Source organism: Pinus tabuliformis, chromosome 9 (genome assembly GCF_031772625.1).
Source record: "Pinus tabuliformis cultivar Carrire ecotype Pingquan chromosome 9, CPIR1, whole genome shotgun sequence".
NCBI lineage: Eukaryota > Viridiplantae > Streptophyta > Pinopsida > Pinales > Pinaceae > Pinus > Pinus tabuliformis.
In genome coordinates, this window is record NC_142307.1 from 509,117,659 (window position 1) to 509,129,582 (window position 11,924).

Consider the following 11,924-nt stretch of genomic DNA (forward strand, 5'->3'; position numbering starts at 1 on the left):
AAATTCTTGGTATGTGGAATTTAACACCTTTTTTACATTCTTTTATCTTGGATATTGGAGATATTCCTTCCTCAAGTGATATAGGAGGACATGGATGGTCATCTTCCTCTTCTACTCGCGCAATGGTTCTCCATCTTTTTGGAAATTTTCCAATGACTTTTGGGTCCCCAACTTCTGGGGTCATTTTGAGGCCAAGGGGTTGACATGGAATACCTCGATCTCACCGAAATGTTATAGACATTGGATAGTTCATTCCAACATGATATTATGTGACCCAAATATATATTGTATGTAAAATTTTCACCCATGGGAAGTTGATGTAGCAACTAACCACCTCCGAGCACAAAATTTTGAAGTTTTATCTTGTAGGTTTATGGTTATGGACCTCTAGGGTTCTTTATTTATGTTAAAAGGTCATTATTTTGGCCTCTTGTAATAACTTTTGTGAATACATGTAGCCACCATATATCTTCGTTTAAAGATAACTACCACCATTCTATCCAGTTTGTGTTCTATAGTATTATATTATTTCATTTATTAATAGATGTTGGTTTTTCACTATATTATTGTGCTCTCTTTTATTTTCTATGTGTGTGTTCCACTTATTTTCTTCCATTTTATTTCATTCCTTGTACAACCTAAATCATCGTGTCTCTATCATTAATCCTAGGTTATCTAAAAGAGACATCAATAGAGAAATTATGGAGATGTTAATCGAGTGTGTGTGTTTATAGATGTTAATCGAGTGTGTGTGTTTATATATATATATATATATATATATATATATATATATATATATATTATCAAGATAGTTACTTACTCCTAAACTCCATCGTTATTATTGTACTTATTTTCAAATTGAGAATGATTTTTTAATCACCTCTCTAAACTATAATAGGGCCTCACTCTCTCATAACCTTTACTTTTTCTCACTATCTTAAGATTGACACTAATAGTCACAAACTCATTATTAACATACATATAAACTCCTGCATTTTCTCAATGCTTAATTTTTTAAGGGAAAATGCTATAGAACCCATTTTAGATGAAGGACTATGGTACCAGGAGGAATGATAATATCAGATTGAATCTAAGACTAAGAGGTGTAGCTTTGGGTTCTAGCCATACCAAAGGAACTATCTCCTTTAAAGATGCAGTGAAGAGGAAGGCCTCCAACTCTCCTGAACAAATCCAAAATATTTTAGGTCCCTATATAGTGGAGAAAATGGAACAAACTCCATTCACGGAAGTAAATTTCCTAAAGGTAAACTCTCTCCTTACTGCTTTTTAATCAAAGGCTCTTATTTACAAGTTTAATGGCTTTTGGCTAAAATCTGATGCATTGCATCAATGGATTTTTTCCACTTGGACATCACACTGTGACCTCTATTTGTGTTCAAAAGGCTTCTTCATTATTCAATTTGATACTCATAAAGACCTAGATTTTGTCTTGAATTAAGGGTCATGGTTCTCGGGAAGAGTTGGGATTTTCATCGCTCCATGGTTCCCAAAATTTGACACTACAAATATGGTGGCTACAACAATGCTGAGTTGGGTGAGACTCCTAAACCTTCCTCTACCTTTATGGCACCATAAAGTCCTAGAGGATATTGGAAATACTGTTGGAAATTTTAAAAATATGGATCTAGAAAGAACGTAAAAACGTATCCTCTCCTTAGCCAGAATCTGCATCAAGATAGACCTTAGCAAAAGTCTACACGATCACATCCAAATGAATTAAAAAAATTTAAGTGGACCCAAGTATTAGATTATTAGAACATAACATTCAGATTTCATGCATGTTTTGAAACATGTCATTTTCATAACACATGTCCTCTCATTAAAAAGAACTCAAAAATGAAAAAGAGGTTGGTCCATAAGCCAAAACGTTGGCAGGTATCAAAGCCTTACCTCTCTAAAGAAGAAGAAGGAAATATGAAAACTCAACCAAGAAAAATAGAAGTGGAAGTACAAACACATCAAGAAAATCATGAAGAAGAGGGTGTTGTGGAAAGGTTTGAAAGTGCAACCCAAACTCTAATAAGATCTGTATCTTTAGAGATTTAGGAACTTGATGGGTCAAGAGGCAGAAAACGTGCATATGTATCTAAGAGTTTGAATTTTGGATAAAGAACCCACTTCACCACCAAATGGAAGATATATGGAATTAGTTCTTATTGAACCAAATTTAGAGGGTTAGCAAAAAGTTCACAAAAAGAAAGGAAAAAAAAAAGTTATCTAATCATCCCCACTCATGTAGTTTATGTATACACATTGTTTACCTTTTTTCGCGTGTGTTGTTTTTTTATAGCTCGTTTTCGTGAGGTGCATTTCTAGAATGTGTTCAGCATATGCAAAATGTAATTTTGTTCTCCTTTTTGTTGAATAAAATTACGTGTCTCTTTTCTCTAAAAAAAGAAAGAAGAAAGAAGAAAAAAAACATACATACATATAAACTATTTAACACAAAAATTGAATGAGAAAAACATTTCATTTTTTCACTTAGTGTTTTTATGAGATTGATAATAGATATCACTATTTACTTAGAGTCCATTTACACTTTTAGGTTCTAGATTTATAATGAAGCCTAGATGTATCTTTTACTCAATTCAAAAATATGTTGTTACATGCCCTAAATCAAATTCCATTTGAAGTTCCTTGTTTCATTACTTTGATTGTCTTGTCTAATTACTTTGTTACTTTGTTATTTAAGTTGATTGAAAGAGACACTCCGATCATGTTAACTTTTCACAAGGGCACTTAGGCATTAAATGTTGTCTAACATCCAAAGTAATGCTATACATAGTACAACTTCATTATGCCCCGTTCTAAAAACATTTTTGACCACAAATGCAAAGAGACACCATTTTCTCCCCAAGGTTCCCTTTCTATCATTGTATATGTTATTTAGTAACTCTCATTTGATAAGCTTTTCCATATGTACACATTGTCTTTTAGTTAAATGGTATTAAACCTTTAATGCATAAATTATTTTGCCTTCCATGGTAATAAACCTTTAATGCATAAACTACTTCGTCTTCCATGGTATTAAACCTTTAATGCATAAACTATTTCGTCTTCCAGTAGTAAGCAATTGATTCAATTATTATTGAGTAGTGGAAAGATAGACTATGTACCTCTAATACATTATTCCTTATAATCTTTTTATGAATTTGGAATGGTTTATAATGATAATTAGTTTGAAAATTATAACATTAATAATGTGCATGAGAATCAATTATTAAATTTTCAAAATATTAAAAAAAATAAATTAAATTACAATAAAACTATCTTAACTCTAAATTTATTTTATTAAATATTATAAGACATAAAAAAAATAACATTTAAATAACAAAAATATCCATTCACTTAAAAAAAATTAACAAACTAAATGCTATAATTTCCAAATTTTAAGAACTTATAATTTGATTTTGGAAAGCTAAATGCTATAATTTCCAAATTTTAGGAACTTATAATTTGATTTTGGAAAACATCTAAACACCTTTAGATATGGCAAAACCATATGATAAAAATGGATTAGTAGATGAAATTTGCCATAAGATAACAACGGAATATGGCAAAACCATATGATAATAAGGGATTAGTGGATGAAATTTACCATATGATAAAAAGGGAGGGATTAGTAGATGAAACCATAATTTGTAACAAAATAGAGTAAAGCCCATGTTGCAAAAATGGTAGTTAGATTTTGTGGGCAATTTAGCCCACGCTTTCTTGATGCCATTGTAGTGCTAGAAGTTTCTATGGTTGAGGTGTAAGAAGCAAGAGTTGCTGTGGGTCTTTATAATTTAGGTTCAAGGTGTATTCACGTGTTTTATTTTTATTTTTTTAAGAAAACAAATCATCAATAAAAAAGTAAGTAGGTCTCTCTTACTAGGAAATAAGAAATTGGAATTATGTTCATATGGTACAACAGTTTGTTGTACTGTGTCTTATTGTCACGTGGGTTGTGTTGGTTAAATTCATTAAAAATTAGAAAGCATGTCATCATGAGTTGGCAATGTGGTGACATGTCCAGGGGCCAAGAGCCAGCAGCAACTTCGAACGGCTCGCGACAGTGACATGAGGTGGGACAGCGTGAAGTGCGGCCACCTACGCGGCGAAGGAACTTCACAACTACAGGTGGGTCCCACGTTTAGTAACATTCCCCGCGCATGCGGTACGAGAGCATACCTCTTCCGCAGTCATAATCTTCCCTTTACCTTGTTTTCCTCCTTTCACACGATGGTGATGTCTCGTGTGATGTCGTTTTCAGTCCCGACACACCGGCGCTACTAATGTATGAAGCCTTCTTTCCGCAATCAGTCAGCCCAGGCTCGTCGCATTTGGAGTTGCAGCGCAGAGATCTTCGCCTCCGTAGGAGGGTGTCCGCAGCACAGGGAACAATAAGCGACGGAACAGGATCCCCAAGGGCCATCGGGACTCGAACTCTGGACACATCTGACCTGATCTCCGACACATCCCGTGAAACCCTCGTCCCTCGAAAATCCGGAACCGGGTCTTCTTCTTCTTCCTGCCCAGTGCCGATACTTCGAAGCTCCCCTCTCATGCTTGCCCTGTCCTCGCCCTTTCACCGGTCGCCGCATCGAATCCCTTCCAGTGCTGCTCCCTCCGCCTCGTCCTCTGTCCTTCGGGAACCGGGATTTTCCGCTCTGCGGCCGCAACGAGGGGGCAAAAATCGCAGATCCGGGGAGCAGTACCAAGGATCTCTCGGAAATCTCAGCGGTCGGCCGTTCGAATCCTGCATCATGAGTAGTGGCGGAGCACCTTGCGGGGCCTGCAAATTTCTGAGAAGGAAATGCGTGAAAGGCTGCGTGTTCGCTCCATACTTCGACTCTGATGAAGGCGCGGAGCATTTCGCCGCAGTTCACAAGATCTTCGGAGCTAGCAATGTATCGAAGCTTTTACAGCATATCCCCATACCCGAGCGCTGCGAGGCAGTTGTCACCATATCGTACGAGGCAGAGGCTCGACTACGAGATCCCGTCTATGGCTGCGTTGCGCACATTTTCGCCTTGCAACAACAGGTAAATTAAATATTCACTGTATATAAAATGTGTATATATCAAGCACGTATATTCAAACGTATATTCAATGTGTATATATCAATTACAAATTTGCAGAAATCGTTTGTGCAGTTATCTTTTGTGCCAACATGTGTGTAATGAATTTATTACAGGTTGCGAGTTTGCAGGCCGAGCTGACATTCGTGCAAGCACAGCTGGCGAGCCGCTTGGCATCCGGATCACCATCAACCTCTATAAATATTCCTGGCATGTCTTCTTCGTCATACAATCAGCATCCACATCAGTTCCCTGCGCAGATTTTCCCACAGCCCTACGACGCGCTCCTGTCTCACGTGAAGGCGGAGAACGCCTGTGATTTCGCTAATTCCATGGACAGCGAGTTTTCTGAGTCTCCCAGTGATAATTCGTCGCCACAAATGGAGGTCTTCCAAAGGTGCAGCTATCGGGAAGGAAATGGCGGAGAATATAGCGGAGATCTGCAGGCTCTTGCCCATGCTCTTCTTCTGAGAGGTTAGGGTATTCCAAATATCTTAATAATTCCATTCAGCCGCGAATGCCTTCCAAATTGCTTCGATCACCCTTCTGTTTGCCATATGGCTGCGACGATTGTCAGGCCGGTGACGGATTTGGAGGATGTTAATTTGGCGGTAGATGGTTTCGTAAAGAGACTATGGATTGAAACAGGGAGTCAGTTACAGATGGTGAAATGGACTGTAAATGTATAGCCATCAATGAACCGCGCAGAGGAGCGGCAGATGGAGTTGCGAATTTCATTTTACTTGATGTTGTATGATATTTTAACCAAATTAACATCTCCTTCTCGTGTCTTTTGGCAAAGTTGTGTACTCTGCTCTTGCAATGAGTGTTTTACATGGACTCCTGGATCTCTTACGTCCTAATACTTCAACGAAACCGTTGGATTATCAATCTTTCTTAAATTGTTAATTATTTTTATTTAATTTAATTAGAACACATGTTTGCTTTCATAATAGAGTCTCTACATTGTTCAAGAAACTCCATTTCCTTGAAAATAAGTAAGTACGATTAAAATTGATTAGAAAATATGTTTGAAAAGATAAGATTTATCAAATTTTAGGTTTGAATGTCTCCTGTAAAAAAAATAGGCTTCTTGTTTTTTTTTTTCCTTACCTTCCCTATTAGGAGGCCTCCTTAATTGAGGCTAATTTCTAATAGGTTTATTTTAAGCTACAGGGGTCGGACCCCAAGAGAACGAGTAAATTATTCTTGTTTCATTTTTGTAAAATCATTGAACATAGGTTTGGAATCTTTGATCATTTCTCTATAGAACTTTTTTAATCAATTGACGAAGACTGATGAAATATCTTGTGGGGCAAACTTATTTTAGAGTGAAAAGAGATTTAATCCCTCTTTGCCTTTGGTAGATCTCTAGTTAAGATGGATCTAGGTTAGTTTAATTATTAGCCTTTTAAGAGGCTATAGTAGAGAAAAATACCATAGAAAAAACCATGGGAAAACTATGGAATGAAGAATTTTATGTTTTTTATTTTCATTTTATTTTTATTTTTGTAACTAAGACAAAATGTTAAACATTACAGCATATCTACCTTATTTGGCTAGACATTGTGCTGCTTAGCACAATTATATATATATCTTACGAGACAATTATATACAAATAGGATTAAGAGTTTCATCCCAAAAGTCATCCATGCATGTTATGTTCTTAGTTCTTTGGGCTAATGCCTCAAAGCCTTTTCACCTTTCAACACTAAATCTAGAATGACTAGTGCGCAAATAATTATTTTAGAAAGAACATTACTATTAACAATTATTAAATGTTATGGATATTCAATCATAACTAAATGTGATGGAATCAAACTATTTTATAGCATGTTGAATATTATAACAATCCCTTTTACTGACCACAAGGTCATGGTATGTTGATGAAACAATTTAGAGGATGAAGTAAACATTCTAACCAATAAATTGGAACATGAATCATTCCCTAGTCACTCAAGAATAAGAGATGTTAGTCTGAGGAATTACAAACCACACAATAGCTAGAGAAAAACACAAACGCAACATAAAATAATAAGGCACATTAACAAGCAATCTCTTCAAGTGGGCCGTGGCTTGAAGCGGATTGGTGAATCCCTCTAAAGGATTTAACTCAACTAAAAAGATTTGTACTTCAGTCATCAATGAACACTTTAAATTACATTATCTAGTATGTAACTCCTACAATACTATCCCTCACTATGTGCAAAGTAGAATATACCTTGACTTAAACTACAAACGGGTAAATTTATAATGGAGAGTTCTTGCATTTGAAAGCTATGAGGGAGTTTCAAGGCTCAACACAACAAGTATCACCCCCCAAAATCACGAACCGTCTTGCACCAAAGATCTAATATCAGTTGCTTAATGAGGAAGATATTTTAGGGCACACAATATTTCCTCATCAATAGAGTGGATGGTTTGTTGTAGAGGGTTCATACGACAACCTCTTTCCTTAATCAACTATCTTGATGAGCTATTGGAGTTATAGATTCATCTCCCCTTATTCTCAAACTAGAGAATTGTTAAGAATATGCATTCACAAGTTTCCCATCTTCTTGGTTAGGTTATAGTAATGGGTCAAATCTATGCATCCTAGTTCTTAGATGACAACTAAAATATATATTCTAAGTATTTCACTTTGCTTGATTCTCGTGTATAAAGGGTACAAAATAAAAGCGATTTTGTAGCTTATTAACTACCTTTGATCTATAACATGGCCAAGTGTTGGTGAAAATACATTTCATTGCTAATGAAATAATTAGGTAATCATTTTGTAGAAATAACACTTCATAACCATAGAAAACATTATGCATAACCCATCAATAGATGTATCACTAAACACCATTCATTTGTATACAATAAAATTCAACATTTTCAACAAAAAACTCATGAAATACGACCAAAGTAACTCTTGTAAATAACCAATTATAAAGGAATTTGATGGAAAAAAAAATTAGTGCATGCACTAGATATTAGGCTAAATATTAACAATGTCCTATATTTTGGGTTTGGGGGGCGGGGGGGGGAGAGATAAATTCCCATAAAAGATGAACAAAATAGGCCAATTATGGAGCTCATCATACACCCTAACTTAGATATTTTCATGTCCCTTGTGAAACGTGTAACGCTCCCTCCGACCCCCTTGGAGTCTTCCAGGTTGAATGGGAGGTGTTAAATTGTTTTATCTCAACCTCCATAGTCACATTATTGAAATGGGTTTACAAAATTCCTCCTTTCTTAAAGTTAGAAAAATTGACTTTGGATTACGCCATCCCGTTATGCTCATCAAGAGCTTTATGGAAATGTAAATTTTATCTTGATTCGATACCTAGATCTAAATTTATCCTCATTTGAAGTTTAGACCTTTAATCCCTTGCAACATAAGAAAGGTCCTACTACGTGGCACCCACGTGGCAACCCCACCTCTCCAAGGTGGTTCCATGTCACACTGGGCACCAATATGGCATGGCTAAGTCCATGTCACCTAACCCATGGGTCCACGAGACCGACCTTAGCATGTAAACCTTTTCTTTACATTATGTGTAGGTTATAACGAAATCTAGTGTTCACGTAAATTTCTACTTGACAAGGGTTTTGGACTCCCAAACCTTTGGATTACCTTCTTTACATGTGCACATTTGAGCGTTACCCACATCCATGCCTCCCAGCCTCACTTTTTTGCCATGGATGCCCCGAACTTTTGAATGCATATGCCTTCCATCAAGATTCGCTCCCCCTTTCCACTAGAGGGCCCCACCTCAGGTTTCTATTGAAATCTTACTTATGATGGGATCCATTCGCAAACACTATAACATGCTACCCATGAAGGGCCCCACTCCGGACATGGCTTGTCCATATTAGTCAACACCCAATTTGTAGTTATATCTAGCCCATTCAGATTTGGTTCCACCGCGAAATACCAGCTGACATTTCTTTGGGACATTTAGACTCCTAGACATACCCAAATAGCCCAAATCCAACCCAGATACAAAGGCGATTTCTTCCGTATTAAATCAAAACTATTTTATGGGTTTTCTTCAAGCATTCAAGGATTTTGTTGGCACTTTTTCTAGCACCTATAGCATAAGTGCTTCAGGGGATGAGAAAACCACTAGGTTGATTGTAGACCAGTGCCTAGGACATCTTAAAGAGTGTTGGACAGATTTGTAGTCAAGACTTTCAGCACTTTAGTTTGTCACAAAAATTACAGATGAGTTTGATTCAGAATCATTCATAAGATACCAAATAGAAAGCAGCTTGTACACAAGATTACTTAGGAAATAATCTTTGATTTAAGGTGGCAAAATAAGACCCCGAATTTGCAGCGATTTAGTTGTTAAGACATATGTAATGAAGGAAGATGATTGGGGAGGAATCCATCATATAGAGCTTACGACATAAGAATCCTATATATCAAGACTCAAAGAGAAGTGGGAGAGAGGGGATGCTATGAACCGCTGAGATGCATGGAGTGCTATTTAAAGATTTGATTTCCATCTAAAAATAGGTATTATCCATCAATGCTTTGATTTAAATGAATCTGTAGCTAAAGGGAAATACATCTAGCTACTACTATGACATGCACTCTATGAAAAATTATAAACATATGTGAAAGATAAAGGGAGAAGAACATACTGAAATTCAAATTAGTTGGAATCACCATAAACTTTCTATTAATCTCTTTAGGAAAACCAACATACAATAAGCTTCAAATAGTCCTTTATGAAAACAGGAAAGGTCCCGTATAAGAGAAGTCTTTCCCAAAATTTTGAACCTTTCTTAAGTGTTTCTTCCCTCTATTTATAAGGAGAGGGGAGTTTTGAACAATAACTACAACAAATATCTCATTTGAGCTTCAGTTGTCTTATCAACTAGTTGTCTTAGCATGGGATGGCTATGTTACCCAAAAATGATTACAACAAATTTGATTGTTTCATTAAATTGAAACAAAGTACAGAATAAAAAACAAGGGAAAAACTAGATGAAACTTACAGAAAAATATCTCCATGCCCATCCCTGTGATCGCCTTTTATCAGGCCACTACTTACTCATGATCTTCCTCCTCTGGTACTCAACGGGTTCCCATTACTTTCACTTTACTACTTGAATCACTCACCCTCTAGAGTTGGGAACGATCAACTATTGGTTTCATGCCATGGTGCAAAAACAGAGATCATCCAGGCGGTACTTCATCTCCTCTTTGCATGGGGCTCCATGTTGAGTCATTAAATCCTCCTGAATTGCCATACTTTCATTTACTCATTGCAGACGTGCACATGGTGTAGTTGAATTCATTTCCCCTGTCAGTGTTTACCCTGGTTTCTTGTTACAAGGGGTTCCACAGGGTTAGCCCATGCCAATTTCTAATTGTTCCACATCTTCCTTCAATGTCTCAGCTACCGACCCATACACTTTAAAGCTATATGAAACAATGAACTCTGATCCCTTTAGGCCCATTTTTCTTTGAGCCCTTTTAGTACTTCATCATCATATGACTAGGTGCTTAGCCCTAAGGCGCTAGGGCCTTTAGATTCCTGTCTGAGGGTTACTTTCCCTTGTAAATGGTTAGGTGCCCCTGGTCTTTTAAATTTTTCTAAACCACTTGCTAGCACAAAATTGGAGCCCCTCTATCGGCGATTTCCAATCGACGAGTATAACTATGGTGCATAAAATTTCACTTTGTTGATCGTTGATTTCCTTTTCTTCCTAGCTCTTGGTTCTTCGACTCTTCCCATGGTCATAGGACAGCCCATTAATCAGAGGTTCTCAATCAGTGATTTCACTTTGATGTACACACGATTCAATGTCTGATTTTCGATCTCTGATATGTGATGGCATAATTTCCACGTGTCACCTTGTGAGTGGTGACATGTGTCACCCCTTTTTGGCTTCATATGACCCCTGAAAATGATGAATTTGCCTACCACATGTCCACCATACTACCTCGTCATGATGACGTCGGCCGCCATGTGTCCGTTATCGAAACCAATCTTATTGCACAACACATTCCGTTAGAGGAGAGAGAAGAAGGCTCAACCTACCCTGTTTTGTAATGGAAATACTAACAAATAATTCCCAACGATTTAACATTGAAAACGTTATTTGTACAATACACATCGCATATCGCAATTTCCTTAGGATTGATACCTTTGAAAACACCAATTGCCAATAGCCGATGTGCTTGGCTACTGACACCTCCGATTTGCGATCACTCATTTACCATATCGCTAGAACCTACGATATGCCATATGCCTCATTTCAGCTATATTTGATCGCTGACTGCCTTGGAACTCTGATTGCAGGATTGCCGAGGTGCGAGATCTGGAGTTTAACCCTTAGGCATTTTCACCTTGTCTTTTGGTTTTCAAGGGTAACTTTAATATGCTCTTTTTTATTCTAAGGTTTGTATGGGGAGTTCTATATACTGTTGGAAAGCTTCTTTAGAGCACTTTCCCATGGAGAGGGTCTGATTTAGCTTTGAGTGCTTCTATGGCTTGGATGTTAGCTCCAAACACCTTGTTATTTTTCCCTCTTTGAACAACTAAAAATAGATAATGCAGAGGGTGACAACATTGGCTCCACCTGGGGATGGTGCCTTGCTAACAAGGTGTTGAGAACCTGCAGACTAGAAACCTTCTATCTATTAGGCATGGAGTCATCTTATTCGTATACAAAAGACCAAAAACAAAAATATAAATAACTGAAAGCATTGATGATATTTTACAATGGCTCACCGGTATGTACAAGGGGTGAGAACTGAACCTCTTAATGTTGGAAATAAATATTGAGTAATTTCCCATTTACAGGGAGCTCAAGCAATTCACCCTCCAAGTTCTC

General features: G+C 37.0%; 1 protein-coding gene across 1 annotated transcript; it reads left to right on the forward strand.

The window, feature by feature from the left end:
• Positions 1-4,338: 4,338 nt before the first annotated feature.
• Positions 4,339-5,793, forward strand: LOC149149441 (LOB domain-containing protein 4-like). Its single transcript, XM_089439115.1, has 2 exons — positions 4,339-5,048; positions 5,201-5,793. Exons 1-2 carry the CDS (start codon positions 4,569-4,571, stop codon positions 5,561-5,563), a joined length of 843 nt encoding a protein of 280 aa, XP_089295241.1. The 5' UTR covers positions 4,339-4,568; the 3' UTR covers positions 5,564-5,793.
• Positions 5,794-11,924: the final 6,131 nt, after the last annotated feature.